Genomic DNA, 22078 nt, shown 5'->3' with positions numbered 1-22078 from the left:
TTAACCAAAGTGACTATTCATTAAGAAGTGAGATATATATATATATATGCCTGTGTGGCTCAGATGGTTAAGCGTCTGCCTTCGGCTCAGGTTGTGATGTCCAGGTCCTGGGATCGAGCCCCAAGTTGGGCTCCTGGCTCAGTGGGGAATCTGCTGCTCCCTCTGCCTCTCCCCCTGCTCGTGCTCTCTCTCTGTATCTTTCTGTCTCAAATGAATAAATAAAATCTTTTTTAAAAAAGTGATATATATAAATCTTTTTATAAACTGTAAAATGCTATAAAAGCATTAATTATTTTTACTAGTCTCCCTTACAAGAGGCTGATGATGTACCTGTTCTTCCCCTCTCTAACACACCCTTTTCTGATGGGCATAAAAACTCCATGCTTGTTTTCTGGAAAACAGCCATGTGCTCTCTGTTTCTTCCCCTCTTTCAGCCTAGGCACAAAGACATCTTAGCTTTTCTCAAATTTTAGAGTCCGTTCTTTCTGTTTTTCTTCTGTCTAGGACCATTCTTCCATTCCAGTCCTCCTAAGTACAGCTATAATACCTTTCCAGGATATATACCTCTTATTTATTTGTTCAAGGGACCTAGCAACTTTATGCAATAACTTTAGCCTAAGGTAATCCTGCAAAAAGAGGCTTGGTCTTTGTGGAAGGAAATTGAGGTCTCATTTTTCTGTTGTAAACTCAAATCCTCAAGGGCCCTAATATTAATAAAACTCAACTGAAGGCTGTTTCTTTTATACTTCCCGATTCCAGTGATAATCCAGAGAGGGAGCTGTGTGTGTGTGTGGGGGGTGCGGCAGTGGGGGACATGCCTGGAGTGTGCTGTGCCCCAAGTCTCATGGTGCAGGGCTCCAAATTTGAGGGTGTGTAGTGGAATGTGATGGACCCACGTGATGCAACTCTAGGGCTACATATGGATATGTTTTCCTCTTCAGCCCCTATCACTCCCTGATGGTGAGAATTTAAGTTCTGTTGCATCCTATGTTGCAAAGTGTTAAAGTATTAACACTTTAACTATTGGACAAAAGGGCATCAGTGAAAGATTGATCTGCTAATCAATCAGCAAACATCCACTAACTTCAATGTGTTATTTGCCATGAAGGCCACAAGACCAGTTAATACTTAGAATCAGATAATTATAGAATATATGCTTTCAGCTTTAAGAAGTTGTGCAGTATCTCAAGGAAGACAAAAATTAGGAGAGTATAGTAGAAGGAACTTTGCAAACATTTAAAATATCCAGATTTAGGGGCACCTGGGTGGCTCAGTTGTTAAGCGTCTGCCTTTGGCTCAGGTCATGATCCCAGGGTCCTGGGATCGAGCCCCATATCAGGCTCCCTGCTCCGCGGGAGGCCTGCTTCTCCCTCTCCCACTCCCCCTGCTTGTGTTCCCTCTCTCACTGTGTCTCTCTCTGTCAAATAAATAAATAAAATCTTTAAAAAATAAAATAAAATAAAATATCCAGATTTAGGTGTCTACTCTGCCAATTAACTTTTTGTGTCACCATAGGCAATTTAACTCTTTAAGCTTCAGTTTATTTCAAAATTTAGGGATTTGGGTTAAATCATCTATCTTCAGAAGCCCTTAGAAATCTAGTGATTTCAAAAATTAAAAAAAAAACAACAACAAAAACCAAGTGATTTCTACAGGTTCGATTGTTTGACAGTATGAAGAGTTTTCAGAGAAGGAAGAAATTACTGTGGGCTGATGAAGTCAGAAAATGTTTTACATAAGGGGTAGATCTGAGCTAGCCTTTGAAGGCTGAGTGAAATTTAGATTAGTGAGGAAGGAAAGAGGCATTTCACTTAAAAGGAAAAGAAAGAGCAAAAGCAAAACAACAGTAATGAGTAACGTGTATGTAGAGGAGATTTAAGCTAGTTGGCATACAGGTTTCAGGGCAGGGACAAGAGGGAGAGAAGTTTAGGTAAACAGTGTAGGGGAAATGATGATAATAATACCTAACGTATTAGATACACCATGTGACAGGCAGGCACTGTTCTAAGTAGGTGTATTAACTTACTTACTAGGTTATGAAATAGGTTATTATTATGAACTTAATTTTGCAAATGAGGAAACTAAAGCTCATAGTGAATCCAGGGTTTGAACCCACGTAGTCCAGCTCTGAGACCATGCTCTTACCCAACATGCTGTGTAATCACTAGATAACAGTGTTTCAGATTTCTTGCCACTAAACACCTTAATATTTCTTATCCTCAATGACATAAACCCACATTTGACCTTGGACAGTTTCTTGTTCTCTCTGAACTTCAGTTTCTTCATCTATAAGGGGGAAATAAAATATATCTCCAAGGGTTCTTATGAGAATCAATCAAACTGAAAATGTCTAATACAGTGTTTGGGACATGGGGATGTTCAGTAAATGTTCCACCGTGACGAGCAGATTTTCACAGCAGCTTTAAGACAACAGCTTACGGGAGACTTCAAGTCAAGTAAAATAATTTGTAGACAGATTTCCATGACACTAAAAATAATTTTGAAAAAATAAGACAAACCTAGATGAATATTCCTTCATTTAGTGGTTTGTTGCATATAGTTTAGAAAACACTGATTACTAGTGTTTTGAAACAGTCTCCGGGGAAGATGTTTTTGAGATGGCTTATTGTAGAAACTTTATTCTTTGAGTGCTATCACATCCATTGTCTCATTTAATCCTCCACACAATAGTATTTGTGGGGCATAATTAATGTTATTCTCATTTTATGTATAAAGGAATTAAGATGGAGAGGTTACCCAAGCTCACATAGCCAGGAAGCGATAGAGTCAGGACTAGAACTCAGGTCTTTGACTTTGGATCTTGTATATTTTTCTATGGGCTTTCTATTCTGAGCTGCAGGTGCCATAGAACTAGATGGATGGCTAATCTAGTTGGGAAGTGGACAAGAATATCAGTTCTTCCAGCCATTTAACAACCTTCTTTGTTTTCCAAAGGTATTTGGCTTAATAATTTCCCTTTAATGCTACCTCGAGTTTCTCTTGCAGAAACTGCTGGGTTCTGACACAAAAAGCCAGTGAACATTGCCATGGGAAGTGATGACAGGAAGGTTGAGACTGGTATTCTTTGGAAAGAATGGAGCCAAAAGACCTCAAGAAGCATCATGGTGTTCTGAAAAGCATCGATTTGGAGTCAGATGGCCTGGGTAAATTCAGGCACAGCAAGCTTCTGAATCTCAATTTCCTCATCCTTAAAATTATAGTAATAATTCCTGCCCTTCTTTCTTCATGGGATTGTTGTGAGGTCAAATTGCAAACTGTACCACACAGATTTAAATATATATGGATTGAAAGTATTGCAACAGGTGGGATTGAGAGTTGCTATGAGGAAGAATTTCCCACTTAATTTCCTCTTAAGTATTGTCATTGGCAGTTTTTCTAGTTATGAGAAGTAGGAATTTAGTGGAGCAAATATATTTTTCCTAGAATCAGGGCTGTTGATTATAGTTGGAACTGTGGAGGTGGTGAATTTTTTTCCTCCCACTTTTCTGTGCCTTCTCTCCCTGTTGGTGCCTTTCATTCTGTGTTCATGGACACATGTCCTATGAATGACTTAGGTCCCATTCCAGAGGTGAACATATTTTCTGAAACAAAACTGGGATATGAGGTCTTATTTTTCAGTGCAACTAGTCTGGGTGATTTTTAGGTGCTGAAATGTGGGAATTGGGAAATTGTGGTGGTTGGAGACAGTGGTGGTTGGAACCTCCTTGAAGTCAGGAGGTTCTTGAGAATTGTAGGCCAAACTATTGTTGGCATCCCTATTACTTGGCCTTTAATTTTCAGCAGACTGAGTTAATCTTTGCTTAGCTAGGAGTTGTTAATGGTTATTGGCAATTCCTTTTCATAGGTTTTTGCCTTTTCATAAAAACTGGAAAATAGAAAAATTTCTCTAATCCTACCTAATGAATAGTGGAATTTCAGCACTAAGATGGGGGGAAAAGAGAATAATTCTTTATTTTTTTAAGATTTTATTTATTTACTTGACACAGAGTGAGAGACAGAGAGATAGAGAGCAAGCACAACCAGGGGCAATGGCAGGCAGGGGAGAAGCAGGCTTCCCGCTGAGCATGGGTCCCGATATGGGGCTCGATCCCCGAACCATGGAATCATGACCTGAGCTGAAGGCAGCTGCTTAACTGACTGAGCCACCCAGGTGCCCCAAGAGAATCATTCTTTATTGCCACTTGTCCACATACTCTTTGAAAGAATAAACTGTGAGTTAACTTGGCAAAGTGGAATAAGACTGATTTTCTTGTAGCTTTCAGATGGCTTATGCATTCAGATTTGGCTGAAAAAAAAAAAAAAAAGCACTCAACTTAACCTTGACCCTGGAAAGAAATTGTAGCATTTAGGATTCTGTAATAAGGTCATACATTTAAGTAAAACTTTGTAATTTATTCTATAATTTTTTTTTTTTAAAGATTTTATTTACTTATTTGAGAGAGAGAGAATGAGAGAGAGCACATGAGAAGGGGAAAGGTCAGAGGGAGAAGCAGACTGCCTGCCGAGCAGGGAGCCCGATGCGGGACTCGATCCCGGGACTCCAGGATCATGACCTGAGCCGAAGGCAGTCGCTTAACCAACTGAGCCACCCAGGCGCCCTTTATTCTATACTTTGACTTGCATGTGTCCCTGCACTTAATTGTCATCTTAACCTTGTAAGTTGGTAGAGCTTCCTGCTTTGATTAGGAAACCAAGGCTCATGTAGATTGTGATTCACTTATAGTTACAATGTGAAATAGGTAGAGCTACATCTAAAATCTAGATTCTTCTTGGGGCGCCTGGGTGGCTCAGTCGTTGAGCGTCTGCCTTCAGCTCAGGTCATGATCCCAGGGTCCTGGGATCAAGCCCCACATTGCTCCGCGGGAAGCCTGCTTCTCCCTCTCCCATGCCTCCTGCTTGTGTTCCCTCTCTCGCTGTGTCTCTCTGTGTCAAATAAATAAATAAAATCTTAAAAAAAAAAAATCTAGATTCTTCTTTGTGCTCTTTTCTCCTTACTCACTGCCCCTTTTCTCTATGCAGCTAAACTCCTTTCTGAGCTCTGCATTGGTCAATTATGACGCTTTTGCCTAAAAGCACTAAGGATGGATAAAAAAATTGCTTAAGCTGGAAAGAGCCTGTATGGTCTGTGACAGGTGCTGCGTAGGTTGGTTGAAAAACAACTGAAAGATTAGCTCCTTTCCCTATGTGTTTTTGTTAATGCTTATAATATTTTTATGACTTAAAATCCTTCTGGTATCTTTGATATATTTCAGACTGATTTTAAGTTGTCAGGAAAGGGGATTTTCACTCCAGAGCTCAGTTCCTTTAAAGCTCCTTATTTTCCTTTATACCTGGGAATTTATTTCTTAGCCAGAGTTCAGGGTGGTATCAGACTTAAGTTCCTACCAAAAAGACTGTTCCCTGATGATCTATTTTTTTCTGCCTGCTTTTTTTCCGCATAGCCTGTCTGTTTTGCTACACTCCACCCCTTAATTCCAGCTTTAGTTATATGCAAGGTTCTGAGAGTCAAAGGACAGTGAGTTTGGGAGTAGGGAAAGAATATGAAGCTCCTGTCCCTTCTGATTCCATGTGTTCCCTCCAAATCCTGGGAATACCCTGCTGCTGTGTCCATTTCCCAGCATCCTGTGTCTTTCTCCAAACCCTTTAGGAGCATCTCAGCAGTGGCCTTGAAATAAAGACTTCCCAGAGATTTTTTAATGGTGGGTTTGTTTTTTTCCCATATTTAGAGCTTAAAAAAAAAAGGCACATAGAGATCAGCCTTTGTTTACTTTTAGTGGTCCACTTCCCCTCCCCTCCTTGAGGATATTTATTGTGAGTTTTCCCATGTATTTCATTCATTCTTTCATGAATTATTCTGTAGGAACTGGTGCTGTAATGCTGAGCACAAGAGACATTGACCTGTCTTTGCAAAGCTTATAGTTTATTTGGGAAGATAGTAAATTAAATAAGCAATGTAGTAAAGTGGGATTTATTGTTATATCAACGTGATTAAAGAAAGTTTTAAATGGAACATATTTCTCTCATAATATCACCATAGCAATAGAGCAGCTGCTTTCACATTTTTCCATATTCTCTTCCAATATTTGTCCATATGCATAACATATTTTTTACATAATTATGATTGTTGTCTAGCTATAATATTTTTTTCTGCTTATAATTTTTACATGTTGTTACTTATATATTTTTTATAGCTGTGGTACCATGATTTATCCAATTATATTTCTTTTTTTTTTTTTAAGATTTTATTTATTTTGACAGAGAACACAAGCGGGGGGAACAGCAGGCAGAGGGAGAAGCAGACTACCCACTCAGCAGGGAGCCCGATGCGGGGCTCGATCCCAAGACCCTGAGATCATGATCTGAGGTGAAGGCAGCCACTTAACCATCTGAGCCACCCAGGCGCCCCATCCAATTATGTTTCTGTTAGAGAACTGTGTTGACTTATGATTTTTCATGTTTATTACATAGTAAGGCTATCAGCATTCTCCATTTTCAGGAAAGGAACTACTTGATCAAAAATTATAATATATGTAGCTTTGATAGAAGCTATACTGCTTCCTATAAAATGTTTTCTAGTTTGTAGTCCCTCAACCATTTTTACCTCACTTTTCAGCACATTATTATTTTTTTAAGTGTTAATAGGTATAAAAGCCATATTTGAGTGTTTTAACATGCATTTCTATGAGTACAGGTAAGGTTGAATGTTTTCCCTAATGTTTGTTTATAAATATGTGAAATGATTGCTCTGGACTTTTAGCAGTTTACTTGTTGATTTGCTTACTTGATGGTTTGATTTTGAATGGGACATTCATTGTTGATGAAGAGGAATGGATCACAGTGGCTAGAATGTCTTTTTGGGGATTTGATCTAACTTAGCAAAAACTTCAGTGATTGTGGAGCCAAGAGTCAGATTCTTTGAGCTAAAGTCAGTACTATAGGGATGCTTGGGTGGCTCAGTCGGTTAAGCATCTGCCTTCCGCTCAGGGCATGATCCCAGGGTCCTGGGGTCGAGTCCCATATTGGACTCCTTGCTCAGCGGGGAGCCTGCTTCTCCCTCTGCCTGCAGTTCCCCCTGCTTGTGCTCTTGTGCTCTTTCTCTCTAATAAATAAATAAAATCTTTAAAAAAAAAAGTTAATACTACATGTAGGGCTGACACCTGTGGGGTCTATACTAGGCTGTGAGTTCTTTCAGAGCAAGGGCCATGTTTCATTCTTTGCCTCAGCTTTTAGCACACTGGCCGATAGTAGGCCTCAAAAAATTGTTGAAGGAATATGAATTTCTTGGGGGTACTGGATAAGCTCCGTCTCTAAATACTATTTTCACCTCTTCTTAAATTGCCTAAACTTTGACATTTTAGAGTCGTTCTTTAGGTCTTAAAGATTTTCTAATCTTGGAGGCCTCTGGGAATTTATTAATACCTATAGGAGGATGACTATGGTGCTCTCAGGCAACATATTGGGGATTATAACCACACTATGAGAGAAACACTCTGTAGGGATAGAATATAGAATAGACACCTGTGGTGGAGGAGTGGAAATGGGGTAAGGTAAGAGAGATGCTCAGAAGAGTAGTAGGAAGTTGTCAGAAATAAACCTCTTCTATTACAAAGAATCCCAGGAGTATGAAAACTGGAAAGTAATCTTAGTGGTCACCTGAGCCTTGGTGTCATTATGCATAAATGTCAATGAGAATGCCTGCTTTCTAGGGTTATCGTGAGACTTTATTGAAATAAAGTAGGTTATGAAAGTGCTTTGTAAACTCAAAAGTGCTATGGGAAAAGAAATCATTGTTATAATCACTATCTCATGTAAGACACAAAGAATAGGGAGATAAAGTTACTTTTATTTCTTCCCAGGAGGTGGATTTATTCTTTATATTTTGCTGCCAATCTTTATCATTTGAAGATGAAATATAACTTTCTAAAGTACTATTTTCCCCCAAGGAAATAGTGAAGAAGGTTGGGGGGTGGGAGGGGGGTAACTTTAGGGAGTGAATAGACTTTGTTAGCTTTTTATCACTTTTGCAAATGATGAGTTATCTTATAGTTAGTGGGAATAGTGAAGGTTTTGGACCAAGGGAGTAATTCGATCACGATCAATGACTTCCTAAGGGAGGTTCATCTGGAGACCGTGTTGAAAATTGGGAGGAGGGGGCGCCTGGGTGGCTCAGTCATTAAGCATCTGCCTTCAGCTTAGGTCATGATCCCAGGGTCCTGGGATCAAGCCCCGCATTGGGGTCCCTGCTCAGCAGGAAGCCTGCTTCTCCCTCTCCCACTACCCCCTGCTTGTGTTCCCTCTCTTGCTGTGTCTCTCTCTGTCAAATAAATAAAGAAAATCTTAAAAAAAAAAAAAAAAGAAAAGAAAATTGGGAGGAGGAAGAACTGTGTCAGCCTGGAGACTTTAGGGGCATGTTTTTAATATCTTTTTTTTTTTTAAAGATTTTATTTATTTATTTGACAGGGAGAGCGAGAGAGCACAAGCAGGGGGCACAGTAGAGGGAGAGGGAGAAGCAGGCTCCCTGCCAAGAAGGGAGCCCGATGCGGGGCTCATTCCTAGGACCCTGAGATCATGACCTGAGCCGAAGGCAGAAGTTTAACCATCTGAGCCACCCAGGCGCCCCTAGGAGCATGTTTTGATTGTCCATCTCTGAGATACTGGAGGCTCGTAATAATGGGACCATGGCAGTGAAGAAGGAGTGGATACAAGAAGGTCAGAGAGTATAGTCCTAGGCTAAAGGAGCTGTGGGACCTTATGACCTTCAGTCAGTTATCTCTCCAAGAGGTTTGTTTTCCCTGAAAACTTTATGAACATTGAAGTATAAAAGTGCACAAATAATAAGTGTATAGTCCAAAGAGCTTTCGCAAAGTATAAAGTACAACCCAAGTCAAGATATACAACATAACCAATATCTGCTAAGCTTCTATGGTACCCCCTCAGTCATTACTTCTCCTCTCCCAACAGGTAACCATTATTTTGACTTCCTTCACCATATATTAGTGTTGCCTGACTGAGCTTATATAAATAGAGCCATGCAATATAAACTGTTTTTTGTTTGACATTATGTTCATGAGATTCATCTATTTTCTTATATGGAGCATTACTTCATTCTTTTTCATTGCTCACTTATATTCCATGGTTTGAATATATCACAATTTATTTATCTATTCTGCTTATAGATACTTAAGTTGTTCCCAGTTTGGGGATGTTATGAAAAATGCTGCTGTGAACAATTGTTGTATATGTCTTTTGGTGGATATAGGCTCTTGTTTCCTACCTAGGAGTGGAATTTACTGGGTTAGGGCAATATGTATGTTCATCTTTAATAGGTACTACCAAACTGTTCTATCCAGTTTTATAGAGTTTACCAGTTTAAATTCCCACTAGCAGTCTATAAGAGTTCCTTACCAATACTTAATGTCTTTGTCACCATGGGTGCTATAACAAAAAACATAGGCTGGGTGGCTTAAACAACAGAAATTTATTTCTCACAGTTCTGGAGGCTTAAAATCTAAGATTGGGGTGCCAACATAATCAGGTTTTGGTGAATGTCCTCTTCTTGGTTTGTAGATGCTGCCTTCTTGCTATATCCTCATATGGTGGAGAGAGAGTTCTGGACTCTTCAAACTCTTAAAAGAGCACAAATCTCATTATGGGAGCTCTGCCCTTATAACCTCATTTAAATCTAATTACTTCCCAAAGGCCCTACCTCTAAATACCATCACATTGGGGATTAGGGCTTCAACATATGGATTTTGTGGGTGGGGGATGGGGGTAGACATAAACTTTCAGTTCATAATGAGTTGTATAATTACTCAGTATTGCAGTATTTTAAATATCAAGGGCTTTTTTTTTAAAAGATTTTATTTATTTATTTGATAGAGACACAGTGAGAGAGGGAACACAAGCAGGGGGAGTGGGAGCGGGAGAAGCAGGCTTCCTGCTGAGCAGGGAGCCTGATGCGGGGCTTGTTGCAGGGCTTGATGTGGGGCTCGATCCCAGGACCCTGGGATCATGACCTGAGCCGAAGGCAGATGCTTAACAACTGAGCCATCCAGGCGCCCCGAATATCAAAGGCTTTTATGTTTTAAGAAACTTGAACAGAAAGGGCTCTATCTAACATAGGGGGAGAAGAGGACTGCTGGTTATTGAAGGCCTGCTATATACCAGGTACTGCCTAAGTGCTTTTACTTACTTGTCTTGTTTAATCAAGATAATACTCATGCAAAATCAGTGTTATTGCATTGATTTTACAAGCCATAAAACCGATACTCACAGGTTAGTCAGGCAGCTCATAATTGCCAACCAGAATCCAACCTAGGTCTTGAATCCGAACCAGTCACATCACATAGAAACTGCATTTTGTCAGTGAGGTGCCTTTTGCTTTTTTTTTTTTTTTTTTGGTGGGTAGAGGGGGCTCTTCTTGAAGACCCTGAAAGCCCATAACATAGGTGGCCCCCTTCTGAGACTTAGGACTTAGCTGGCTCTGCAAACAGCAGCCTCCTAACCAGGCAACCTCCTCTTCCCCACTCCCCACCCCCAGTTCCTTAGATCCTTTCTTGCCTCCCCAATGAATCTCTTAGCAGCCAGTCATTAAGACTGTCTCAAGGTAGATATTATACTGGCATATCCTCTGCTCCAGCTGGCAGGCTGATGGAAGAAGCTCCAATAGAATTTTTAAGGCTATTTAAGCCTCTTATTTCTCTCTCACACCAGTTTTCTTCATGTAGCTTTTTACCCCCAAGAGTAGGAAATCAAGAATGACATGTAATAGGGCTAGAAGGGAGGAGACCTGGGTCCTGGCCCTAATATTAAATTGTTATATACTCTTAAATACCACATTTCCCTTCTCTTGATCAGTTTTATAATTTATAAAAAGAGGGGGTTGGATTGGAGTTAGTGGTTCCATGGACCATCCTCAGGGCCTACTATGGGAAGACCCAAGTAGGAAATACTTTGGAGGATTCTCTGTATATTATTACAACCAGAGCAGCTCTGGTTTTATTTGTCGTGTCTGTATTGAGCTTCCTCCTTAGATTTTAGTTAAAGCAAAGGATTATGTAACAAATATATGCTTGAAATCCACTAGACTTAGAAGATCTCTTAAAAGTGAAAGTAGTACTTTATGAAAGATTATGAATGGCACAACTAAGATGAACAAAATTTCACCTTAAACTTTTTCTTTTTCTTTTTTTAAGATTTATTTATTTATTTATTTATTTGAGAGAGAGAGAGCAGGGGGAGGGGCAGAGGGAGAGGGAGAGAGACTCTCAAGCAGACTCCCCACTGAGCATGGAGCCTGTTGCGGGGCTCAATCCCACGATCCTGACATTATGACCTGAGCCGAAATCAAGAGTCGGACGCTTAACCAACTGAGCCACAGGTGCCCCTCACCTTTAACATTTTCTTGGTGTACGCGATGCCTTCATGCTATCCTCTGACTATCATGAGGGAATGGAGGAGGTATAATTAATTTTGTCTAGGGTAGGAGATTGGGAAGGATTAATCAAAGAGGAGGCATCTGAGCTAGAGTTACAGGAAGAATAGAAGTTCACTGGGTGGATTAGGAGATTGGGGGAAATAAGACATTTGAGGTAGAGGAATGAGGCAGGAGGGCATGAAAAGACACTGTTATTTTGGAAATACTGTGTTCTTAGTGTAGATATTGTGTATGATGAAAACGGGAAGAAAGAGGAATGCTAGATGATATGGGTTGAGAGGTCAATGGGCTCCTTTGTAAAGGGACTCGAATATTATAGTGATGAGGACTAATGAAGAATTATAAATATCATTTGAATTAGTACTGCTTAATGAATTTTGGGTTCTTCTAGGCTCCAGTGTTTGGATGGTAGCTATGGCCATTGTGAAGCTCACACACTCAGAAGTGATTTTGATCAGAGAGAGCCTTGGTGACCTGGAGTCTACACTAATTTCTTCTTAATTGGCTTAGAGTATTGGATATATGTATAATGCTTGTGTAAAACAAAAGTGTAGGGGAGTGGAAGAGGCTCTGTTGTTGGGCAGCAAGTCTCCACACTGTAATAAATTCAGTGGCATCCTTACCATTAAAACTTGTCATCACAGGCGGAAGTGGCAAAATTGTAGTTTTACCTCCTTTGTGAAAAATTAGAGTCAGCCTTGTGGCTCAGGCTTCTTCCTATCTCCATAACAGATCTCTTCATTCTGTCCCTGGAAACATGTTTATTTGTAATGCATTGCATTCGTAGTAATTGGAGCAGTGTGCCTTTTCATTCTTCTGTCAAACAGCCATCTCCCTGCCTAGAGAGACTCAGAGCATGATGTAACGAGTCTGTGAATTGTATTAGGTTGGGAATCAGGTTCCCAATTAAACACTTATAAAGATGTCCCACCCATTTGCCCCCTTTTTATCATCTGTACTCTTGAAATGTCCTATAAGTTCTTTGCTGGTTGAGGACAGGCTTCACATTGGGGCACAGTATCTGCCCAGCTGGGGCCAGTGTCAGCTTCATCCATTTTACAAAACTGAGGAGTGAACTGACATTGAAAAGTTACAATGGCCAGGCACTTTACATACATTTTCTCATTGAATCCTTACACTTCCAAAGAGGTGTTATTGCCATTTTACATATAAGCAGATGGTTAAGTAACTTCCCCAAAGTTATATACAGCTAGAAAGTGGTAAGTGAGGATTTGAATGTTTGTCTGAATTGAAAATCAGTGTTTTTTCTACTTCTTGACTCTGAAAGTAGAATAATTGTGCTATTAGAGTCATAGAAATTTCACCTCTGAATGGGAAGAAGCTTAGGGGAAGAACTTTAGGCATAAAGGTCAGAAAAGAGGTTTTGGAGAATCGACACTTAATCAGAAGTAGAAGGTATACAAAGTAATGAGTTATAAGCAGTTCTAGTATTTACCCCACTTGGGAATGAAACAGATTATGCTGTGGCCAGTGGTGAGTTTAGATAATTTCCAGGTGTGAGTCAGAGTAGGGAGCAAGAGATTGATAGGGTATGTAGGTGGGGCTTTCTTAAAAAAAAATGAGATGTAATTTGCATACCTTAAAATTCACCTTTTTAAAGTATACAGTTCACTGGTTTTATTATATTTACAAGGTTGTGTGACCATCAGCATTAGCTAATTCCAGAACATCTTCATCATTCCAGAAAGAAACCCCATACCCATACCCCCTTTCCCCAGCTCCAGGCTAATCTACTTTTTGTCTCTGTGGATTTGCCTATTCTAGACATTTTATATATGTGGAATTATATAGTAACCCTTTCTTATACAGCTTCTTTCACTTAACATAGTATTTTCAAGGTTTATCTACATTGTAGTATGTTAGTACTTGGTTCCTTTTTATGAATTTTATTCATTTTTTCCTTTTTATACAATATTGTATGGATTAGCATTTTATTTATCCATTTATCAGTTGATGGACATTTGGGTTTTTAACACTTCTGTGCTATTATGAGTAATGTTGCTATGAGCATTTATGTGTAAGATTTACATTGATATATGTTTTCAGTTCTTTTAGGTATATACCCATGAGTGGAACTGCTGGGTCATGAAGTAAGTCCATGTTTAACTTTTTGAGGAACTGCCAAACAGTTTTCCAAAGTGGCTGTACCATTTTACATTCCCACCAGAACTGTATGATGACTTCACTTTCTCTACATCCTGGACAACACTGTCTTTTTTTTTTTTAATTTATTTTAATTTTATTTTTTTAAAGATTTTATTTATTCATTTGAAAGAGAGACAGAGAGAGCACAAGCATTGGGGAGAGGTTGAGGGAGAGGGAGAAGCAGACTCCCTGCTAAGCAGGGAGCCCAACCTGGGGCTTGATCCTGGAGAAACCTGGAGATCGAGACCTGAGCCAAAGGCAGCTGCTTACCGACTGAGCCACCCAGGCACCCCTGTTTGTTTGTTTGTTTGTTTTTAATGGCTATTTTAGTGTGTGTGTGTGTGTGTGTGTGTTTGAGATTTATTTATTTGAGAGAGAGAGAGACAGTGGGGGATGGAGGAGCAGAGGGAGAAAGAGAAAAGAGAATCTCAAGAGAATCTCAAGCAAACTTCTCGCTGAGCACGGAGCCTGATGTGGGACTCCATCTCACAACCCTGAGATCATGACCTGAGCTGAAATCAAGAGTTGGTTGCTTAATCAATTGAGCCACCCAGGGAGCGTGATGTGGGGCTTGATCCCAGGACCCTGGGATCATGACCTGAGCCGAAGGCAGACGCTTAATGATTGAGCCACCCAGGGGCCCCTAGAGCTCATTTTCAGTTATTCATTTGGCTTGTTCAGTTTATGGATTATATATTCCTTTTGTTTCTGAAGCTGCCTCTTTTTTAAAATTTGAATCACATATCTGTTCTTGTTAGCAATGGTATTAATAGATAATAAAAATCATTAATGCTTATTAAAAATTCTGGGGTTTTGAACCATTTTGCATTATTTTTTTATATGCTGTGTTCTTATACATGTGGATATCTGTTTTTCCCAGCACGATTTGTTGGAAATGCTTTCCCCATTGAATTGTCTTGACATACTTGTTGAAAATCAATTCATGATAGAATTATGGGTTCATTTTTGGATTCTCAGTTCTATTCTATTGATCCAATGAATTCCAGTGATTCATCATCTATCCTCATACCAGTACCACACTGTCTTCATTATTTACTTTTGTAGTATGTTTGCTTAGTAATGTTGGAAAGTGTAAGAGGAAAGTGTAAGTAAGTCCTCCAACTTTGTCTTTTCCAAGATTTTTGTCTATTCTGTGTCTCTTAAATTTCCTTATGGATGTTAGGATCTGTTTGTCAATTTCTGCAAAGCTGGAATTTTGATACAGATTGCATTAATCTGTAGATTTATTTGAAGATTATTGACATCTAGTAAGTCTTACAATCCATGGACATAGTTGCCTTTGCATTTGTTTTGATTTTGTTTAATTTCTTTCAGTGATGTTTTGTAGTGTTCATTATATGAGTCTTGTACTTCCTTTTCAACATTTATTCCCAATAATTTTATTCTTTTTGATGCTATCATAAATGGAGTTCTTTTCTTTTCTTTTTTTTTTTAATATTTTATTTATTTATTTGACAGAGAGAGACACAGCGAGAGAGGGAACACAAGGAGGGGGAGTGGGAGAGGGAGAAGCAGGCTTCCTGCGGAGCAGGGAGCCCAGCACAGGGCTCCATCCCAGGACCCTGGGATCATGACCTGAGCCGAAGGCAGACGCTTAACGACTGAGCCACCCAGGCGCCCCTGGAGTTCTTTTCTTAATTGGATTTTATTTATTTAGTCTTTGGATTATTCATTACTATATTGAAATACAACTGATTTTTGTACATTGATTGCATCTCCTGCAACCTTGCTGAGTTCGTTTATTATTAATTTAATTACCTAATTGTGTGCATGTATTCCTTAGAATTTTGTATATATAAGATCATGTCTTCTGTAAGTAGAGATAGTTTGACTTCCTTTCCAATTTGGATGTTTTTTATTTCTTTTTCTTGCCTAATTGTCCTGGCTAGAATCTCTAGTACAATGCTAGGTAAGAGTAGAGAGAGCAGACATCTTTGTCTTATTCCTGATCTTTGGGGAAAGCCTTCAGTCTTTCACCATTAGCATAACGTTAGCTGTGGTTTTTCTTTTTTTTTTTCATAGATGCCCTTTATAAGGTTGAGGAAGTTCCCTTTGGTTCCTTGATTGCCACGTATTTTTATGATGAAAGGGTGTTGGATTTTGTCAAGTGCTTTTTCTGTGTTTATTGAAGTGATCATGTGGTTTTTGTCATTTATTAATATGGTGTACTGCATTGACTGATATTCATATGTTGAACCGACCTTGCATTCCTGGGGTAAATTTCACTTAGTCATGGTATATAATCCCTTTTATATATTGCTAGATTTAGTTTGCTAACAGTGTGTTTATAGCTGCAATATATTTAATAGATCTTCTGACATTATACAAAGAGAAATGTAAGTTGCTTCATATTATTCCTCCAACTGCTGTGTGTTACTACCTTGCTAAAGGCCTTTCATAATGTTAACCTTATTTAAACTTCTACCTTTGTGCTGGGTGGAGGTCATTTAATCTCCCACTGTATGCTAGGTAATGGTGTCCCTATCTTGCAGATGAGAAAACAAAAGGGCCAAGATTTTTTTTGTTTTGTTTTTTTTGTTTGTTTGGTTGTTCAGCACTTATCCTCCCTTAAATAGGGATTGATGCTGCAAGGAAAAGAATTGAGACAGAACCAAATAAAGAAATGGATTTTTTGAAGGTGTGTCCTGAGTTGTGAAACTAGCTTTATGTATGTAGTAACAGAGCTGGACCTGGGTACAATCATAGAGTAGAGATCTTATATCAGGTGAAGTGTTGGGGGTAGAGAGAAAGAAATTAAAGTTTTTCTTAATTGTATGGCCACTCTTTTTTGAGATCAGATAGGATCAGAACCCCTAAATCAAAGCCATCTTTAAGCCTCAGGCTTAAAGAAGACATGTTTCCTGACCTTAAGTAGTGAATGGTCTACTTGTGGATGACATGCAAGCTGTACAGTGAGATTCTAGGCCTTTAGCAATGGCCCACATTAACCAGGTGGGCACTGGTATTGGGGGAGCCTGGAATATTCATTGTATACTTAGTAGTTAATAATAATAATAATAATAAGGAGTGATTTGGTATAAAGTATACTGGTTTGGGACACAAGTTGGTGATTTGGGAGATTCGTGCTCATGTTTGAGGAGGAGAGACTCCCTGAGTGTTCAGTAGTTTGATTATCATGAATTAGGATTGTGTGGACATTCAGCTTCCAAAGGTGATTGGGATTTGATGAGAGATGGGCTGGCAAGTATGTAGTGGCAGACAGAAATGGCAGTGAAAGTAGATTTTGGAGTGGCAAAGTAGGAGGTAGGGGGTCTTTGGATGGGCAAATTAATCTAGTTTTGATGAATAGGATAGAAGAATGGTGATTGGTTACTTCTTTTTTTGTTTTTTAAAGATTTTTATTTAGTTATTTGAGAGAGAGAGACTGAGAGAGAGAGCACATGAGACGGGGTAGGGTCGGGAGGGTCAGAGGGAGAAGCAGACTCCCTGCCGAGCAGGGAGCCTGATGCGGGACTCGATCCAGGGACTCCAGGATCATGACCTGAGCCGAAGGCAGTCGCTTAACTAACTGAGCCACCCAGGCGCCCCGGTGATTGGTTACTTCTGATGGAAGCCAGGGTGAGGCAGGAGGGTGTGGTAGAAAGCTTTAATGGTATTGGCAAGTTCTATTCCTTAAAGTGAATGGTAGGTCCATGAGAGTTCTTTTTATTAGTGGGTTTTATAACTTCTGTATATATTACAATTTGAAATATATCTAGTATTTCATTCAAAAAAAGAGGAGAAAATAAGTCAATCAGAGAAAGACATGTATCATATGACCTCACTGATATGAGGAATTCTTAATCTCAGGAAACAAACTGAGGGTTCCTGGAGTGGGGGGTGGGGTGGGAGGGATGGGCTGACTGGGTGATAGACACTGGGGAGGGTATGTGCTCTGGTAAGCGCTGTGAATTGTGCAAGACTGTTGAATCTCAGATCTGTACCTCTGAAACAAATAATACATTATATGTTAAAAAAAAAAAAAAGAAGAAGAAGAAGATAGCGGGAGGGGAAGAATGAAGGGGGGGAAATTGGAGGGGGAGAGGAACCATGAGAGACAATGGACTCTGAAAAACAAACTGAGGGTTCTAGAGGGGAGGGGGGTGGGAGGATGGATTAGCCTGGTGATGGGTATTAAAGAAGGCACTCCATGGAGCACTGGGTGTTATACGCAAACAATGAATCATGTAACACTACATCAAAAAAAAAAACCCTAATGATGTATGGTGATTAACATAACATAATAATAAAAAAAAAACATAAAAAAAAAGAGGAGAAAGAAAGAAAGAGGAATAAAGGAAAATAATTAAGTCCCAGCAAGGAACTAATGTGTTAACAATGGAAATGCCAGGTAGCCAGGAAATGCTTAATGTATGTTTTATTATAGCCATCTTGCCCATTTGGAGTCATTAGGGGACTATGTGCTTCTCTATTGTCTTCCATAACCTATAACTGAAAAAGGTAATTTCTTAGAGCTGGGCTTTGGGAAGAAGAGAAAAGATGAAGGTTTGAAACAGATTTTGTTTCTGCTTCTCAGAGGAGAAAGTGGTGGGTGTGGGAGTGGGAGCTCATGTGTTCAGGCATCAAACTTGGCAGACGACTCCCTCAGAGCAGATGGAGTGAGGATTTCATCGCCTGACAGACTGACTCAGACCTGTCTCCCTGCAGCCAGCCACTACTGGGTATGGTTTGAATCTCAGTCAAAAGCTGCAGGATCGTGTTATTCCTCCTTCTACTCTAGCAGTGGCGAACTCTAACCTTCCCAGTGGCCCAGGACTCTGGAGGAATGAGTATTCCTTCAAGGAGCTGATGACGTATTTGACATCGGTCATTTGCAGAGATAGTGGCTTTGATGTAATGGGCATTTCTTAGGCTGAGGTGTTTAAGCAGAGGCTATAACTCCCAATGGATGTTACTCCCATCCATGTTGCTTTAGAGAGGACTTTACATTGGATTGGATTACCTGTGTGTCCTTCATGCTTCTTTTCTGCCCTGAGATGATATGTGAAATGAAAGCTTCTATACAGTCCAGTGATTGGTTTAGTGAGGTCAGCAGAGGAAAAATCCCTGGGAAAGACTTGGAATTACTGCCTGAGAACTGAGCGGCTTTCCAGAAATTATAGATCTTGCTGCCAGTCACGATTTTAGCAACCAGTGAAGATGAACATGTTCTGGATTAGGGCCACAGCCTTTTAGTTGGTATCCTTGCCTTTAGTCTCTCTCCTGCCAATCTAGACTTTAAATGCTGCCAGGCTTTTTTCCTAAAACCTTGCTTTCATCATGGCTGTCTTCATTCAGGTACCTGTGGAAGCTGGTGCTCTGCTTCAAGTCTAGGCATACTGTCTAGCTTTGAAATTTGTTATATCTGGCCTTAATGTCTTCTTCCCTAGCATTCATTCCTTTCTTCTTTAGCTAAAACCTACCTGACCTGTAAGACTTAGCTCAATTTCTTCCTCCTTCAAGGTAGCATTGGTCACTGTCTTCTCGGCTTTATCAAACGTATATGGTCATTTCCAAGTAATTCAGTGGTAAATTATTTTGTAATCTTTATTTGTATTAGTATTGGACTATGAACTCTTTGAAGTCATGGACCATGGTATTTAAGATGATGCCTAGCAATTATCACTATATTTTGTTAAATAAACATTGAAAGTTTTGTAAATAATAACTAGTATTTGTATATTATTTTAGAATTCCCAAATGCTTTCACATTTATTATCTTAATTCTCCCCCTATTGTTTGATATTCCCATTTAAAGATGAAGAAATTGAATCTTAAAGAGTTGATGTAATTTGCCCAAGGTCTCACAGTTGCTACTGGTAGAGAGAGAACTGGAGCCTAGGTTTTTGGGTCTGTTGAAAATGCTGGTTTGCCTCAGGCTTTCTTAAAATCCCAGTTTTCCTTAAGGTATTTGTTGATATTATTATTCAATTCCGTGGAAATATTACAGGAGCAGTGAAAAGGTAATGTCTTCCTGTGACCTGGACAGTCACAAAAGATGTTGTGAATGTTTCAAACTCAATGAATTTGAAGAAGGGAGGTTGGGTGGGTTGAATAGTGTCCCCCCCAAAATTCACGTCCACCTGGCATCTTAGAATGTGAACTTTTTTGGAAATAGAGTCTTGCAGATGTAATTAGTTAAGGATCTTGAGATGAAATCATAGATTTAGGGTGGGCTCTAAATCCAAAGACTGGTGGTACTTATAAGGAGAAGAGGGAACACAGAGAGAAATACAGAGGAGAAGGCCATGTGAAGATGGAGGCAGATGGAGCCACGTAGCTAGGGAGCAGGATTGCTGATAACCAGTAGAAGCTGGAACCCATGGTTCCCTATAACCTTCAGAGGGAACAAACCCTGTCAACACCTTGATTTCAGACTTTTAGCCTCCAAAACTGTGAGAGAATAAATTTTAGAATAAGCTACTACATTTATGGTGATTTGTTATGGCAGCCTTAGGAAACTAAAACAGAAGGGATGAAAAATTAGTATTTACTGAAAGGTCTGTTATATACCAGACATGTTCTAGGCACTTTAATATGTTATTTTACTTTGTCTTCCAACAACTTTATGTGGGTAGGGGTTATTTATCCATATTTTATAGGTCAGAAAAATAAGGCTCAGAAAGATAAAAAGATTGTATTTTCAGACTTTTTTTTGAAGGGGGAAGTGGGGAGGGGCAGAAGGAGAGGGTGAGAGAGAATCCCAAGCAGACTCCCTGCTGAGCACAGAGCCTGACGTGTGGGCTCATTGTCAAGACCCTGAGATCATGACCTGAGCCTAATCAAGAGTCACATGATCAACTGACTGAGCCACCCAGGCGCCCTTTAAGACTATTCAAGACTATTCTATCACATGTTGTCAGCTATGCGCTTTTTTTTCCCTGTTGATTGCCTGAGGAGCTTATTTTGTGGCCACTAGAGTAACTGGGCACTGAGTTATGATGGTCCATCCCCACTAGATTGGTTAAAGATGTGAAAGGTGGATAAGGCAAAAGAGGGCCAGAAATCTCATACGACCTTTCTTCTGGGATTAACTTTCATCATCTGTCTCCCCCAGCATCTTTGCCTATTCTTCACCCCCTACATAACTTACACCTCCTTCATGACACTTTCCTAGGTTCCTCTCTAATATTCTTCTATTTCTTTATCTCTTTCTTATCGGAGACTCTATAGCAGGTTATCTGTTTCAACTTTATTGCACTTTAAACAGTCTGTTTTTTATTATGTGATTTCTGCCTGTTTCTTATTTCCCCACATATATTGTAGGCTTCTTGAAGATGAGGATCTTCTCTTGTCATTTTTATATCTTCCATATTACCTACTAGGAATCCTTACATGAAACATCTGCTCATTAATTGTTAGTTTAATTTCTGTTTTCCTCTTCTCCCTCTTTTCCATTTTCCAAGTTATTGTGCCCACCTTTGGAAGGCAACGTTTATCTTTAGTCTCTTCCTATCTTCCTTCTCAGTGACATCATTATCCTTTGTGATGTACCCCACACCATCTCTGGGCCTTCTTGTCTGCTGACTCTCATTTAATTCTCTTCTGAAGTGATTGCTGTGCCATGGCTGAAATCATTTTATAAGAGATTTATCATAGCTCATTCACAATGTGTTATAATTATATTAGGTGTCTTCTTCCCGAACTGCAAACTCCTCAAAAGTAGGGTTTTCTTGCTCATTCTTTTTTTTTTTTAAGATTTTATTTATTTATCTGAGAGAGAGAGAGCACGAGCAGTGGGGAGGAGCAGAGGTAAAGGGAGAAGCAGGCTCCCCACCAGCAGGGAGACTGACACGGGGCTCCATCTCAGGACCCTGGGATCATGACCCAAGCCAAAGGCAGACGCTCAACCAACTGAGCCACCCAGGTACCCTTTCTTGCTCATTCTTAAACCCCAAATGCCTCCTAGCTTTTTGTTTCACCTTCTTTAATGTTGGTTAAGTGGATAAATTAAAGGTGTTTTTCTTCCTAGGATGTCTGTATTTTTCTAGGAAAACTGGTAGCTCGATAGACCTTCCAAATCCTATTGAATTTGGTGGTAGAATTAAAAAAAAATACTAATAAGTAGTGAGGTAAAAGGTCTGGATGGGGAGCTTTTTGATCCCCCTAAATATTCGACCTTATAGGTCACCCACTATTTTATATGGCTGATCCTGCCAGGTATAGATGGAAAGTAGATCATAAGGCCAAGATTATCTTGAAAAGTGATTCTGAAACTCTCCATATGGAGCAGAATTATTTCCTGGAGAGTTTTGTGATGCTGTCTTTTCATGAAAATAGCTTTTAAGAAGCAAAGCAAAACATTTTAAGCTTTAGATAATTCAAGGCTTAGAGCTGATTGAGATCCTCTTTTATAGTTGCTTCCTCCTGGAAGAATAGTATAGTATAGTATAGTATAGTATAGTATAGTATAGTATAGTATAGTATAGTATA

At 39.5% G+C, this 22078-nt stretch overlaps 1 protein-coding gene across 2 annotated transcripts in view; it reads left to right on the top strand.

Moving 5' to 3' along the window:
- SYN2 (synapsin II) overlaps positions 1-22078 on the top strand; it is a 189560-nt gene that overhangs the window by 13218 nt on the left and 154264 nt on the right. The window contains exon 1 of one of the 2 annotated variants that reach the window (XM_034997231.1): positions 1384-3164. The exons of the other annotated variant lie outside the window; for it this stretch is intronic. Coding sequence (XP_034853122.1) covers positions 3058-3164 — 107 coding nt within the window. The 5' untranslated portion in view covers positions 1384-3057. Of the gene's footprint in view, positions 1-1383; positions 3165-22078 lie in introns of those variants that run through there. 2 annotated transcript variants of the gene reach the window in all.

The sequence above is a fragment of the Mirounga leonina genome, unplaced genomic scaffold (genome assembly GCF_011800145.1).
Source record: "Mirounga leonina isolate KUSES-001 unplaced genomic scaffold, KU_Mleo_1.0 Mir_94, whole genome shotgun sequence".
NCBI lineage: Eukaryota > Metazoa > Chordata > Mammalia > Carnivora > Phocidae > Mirounga > Mirounga leonina.
This window is presented reverse-complemented; position numbering and strand designations above follow the sequence as displayed.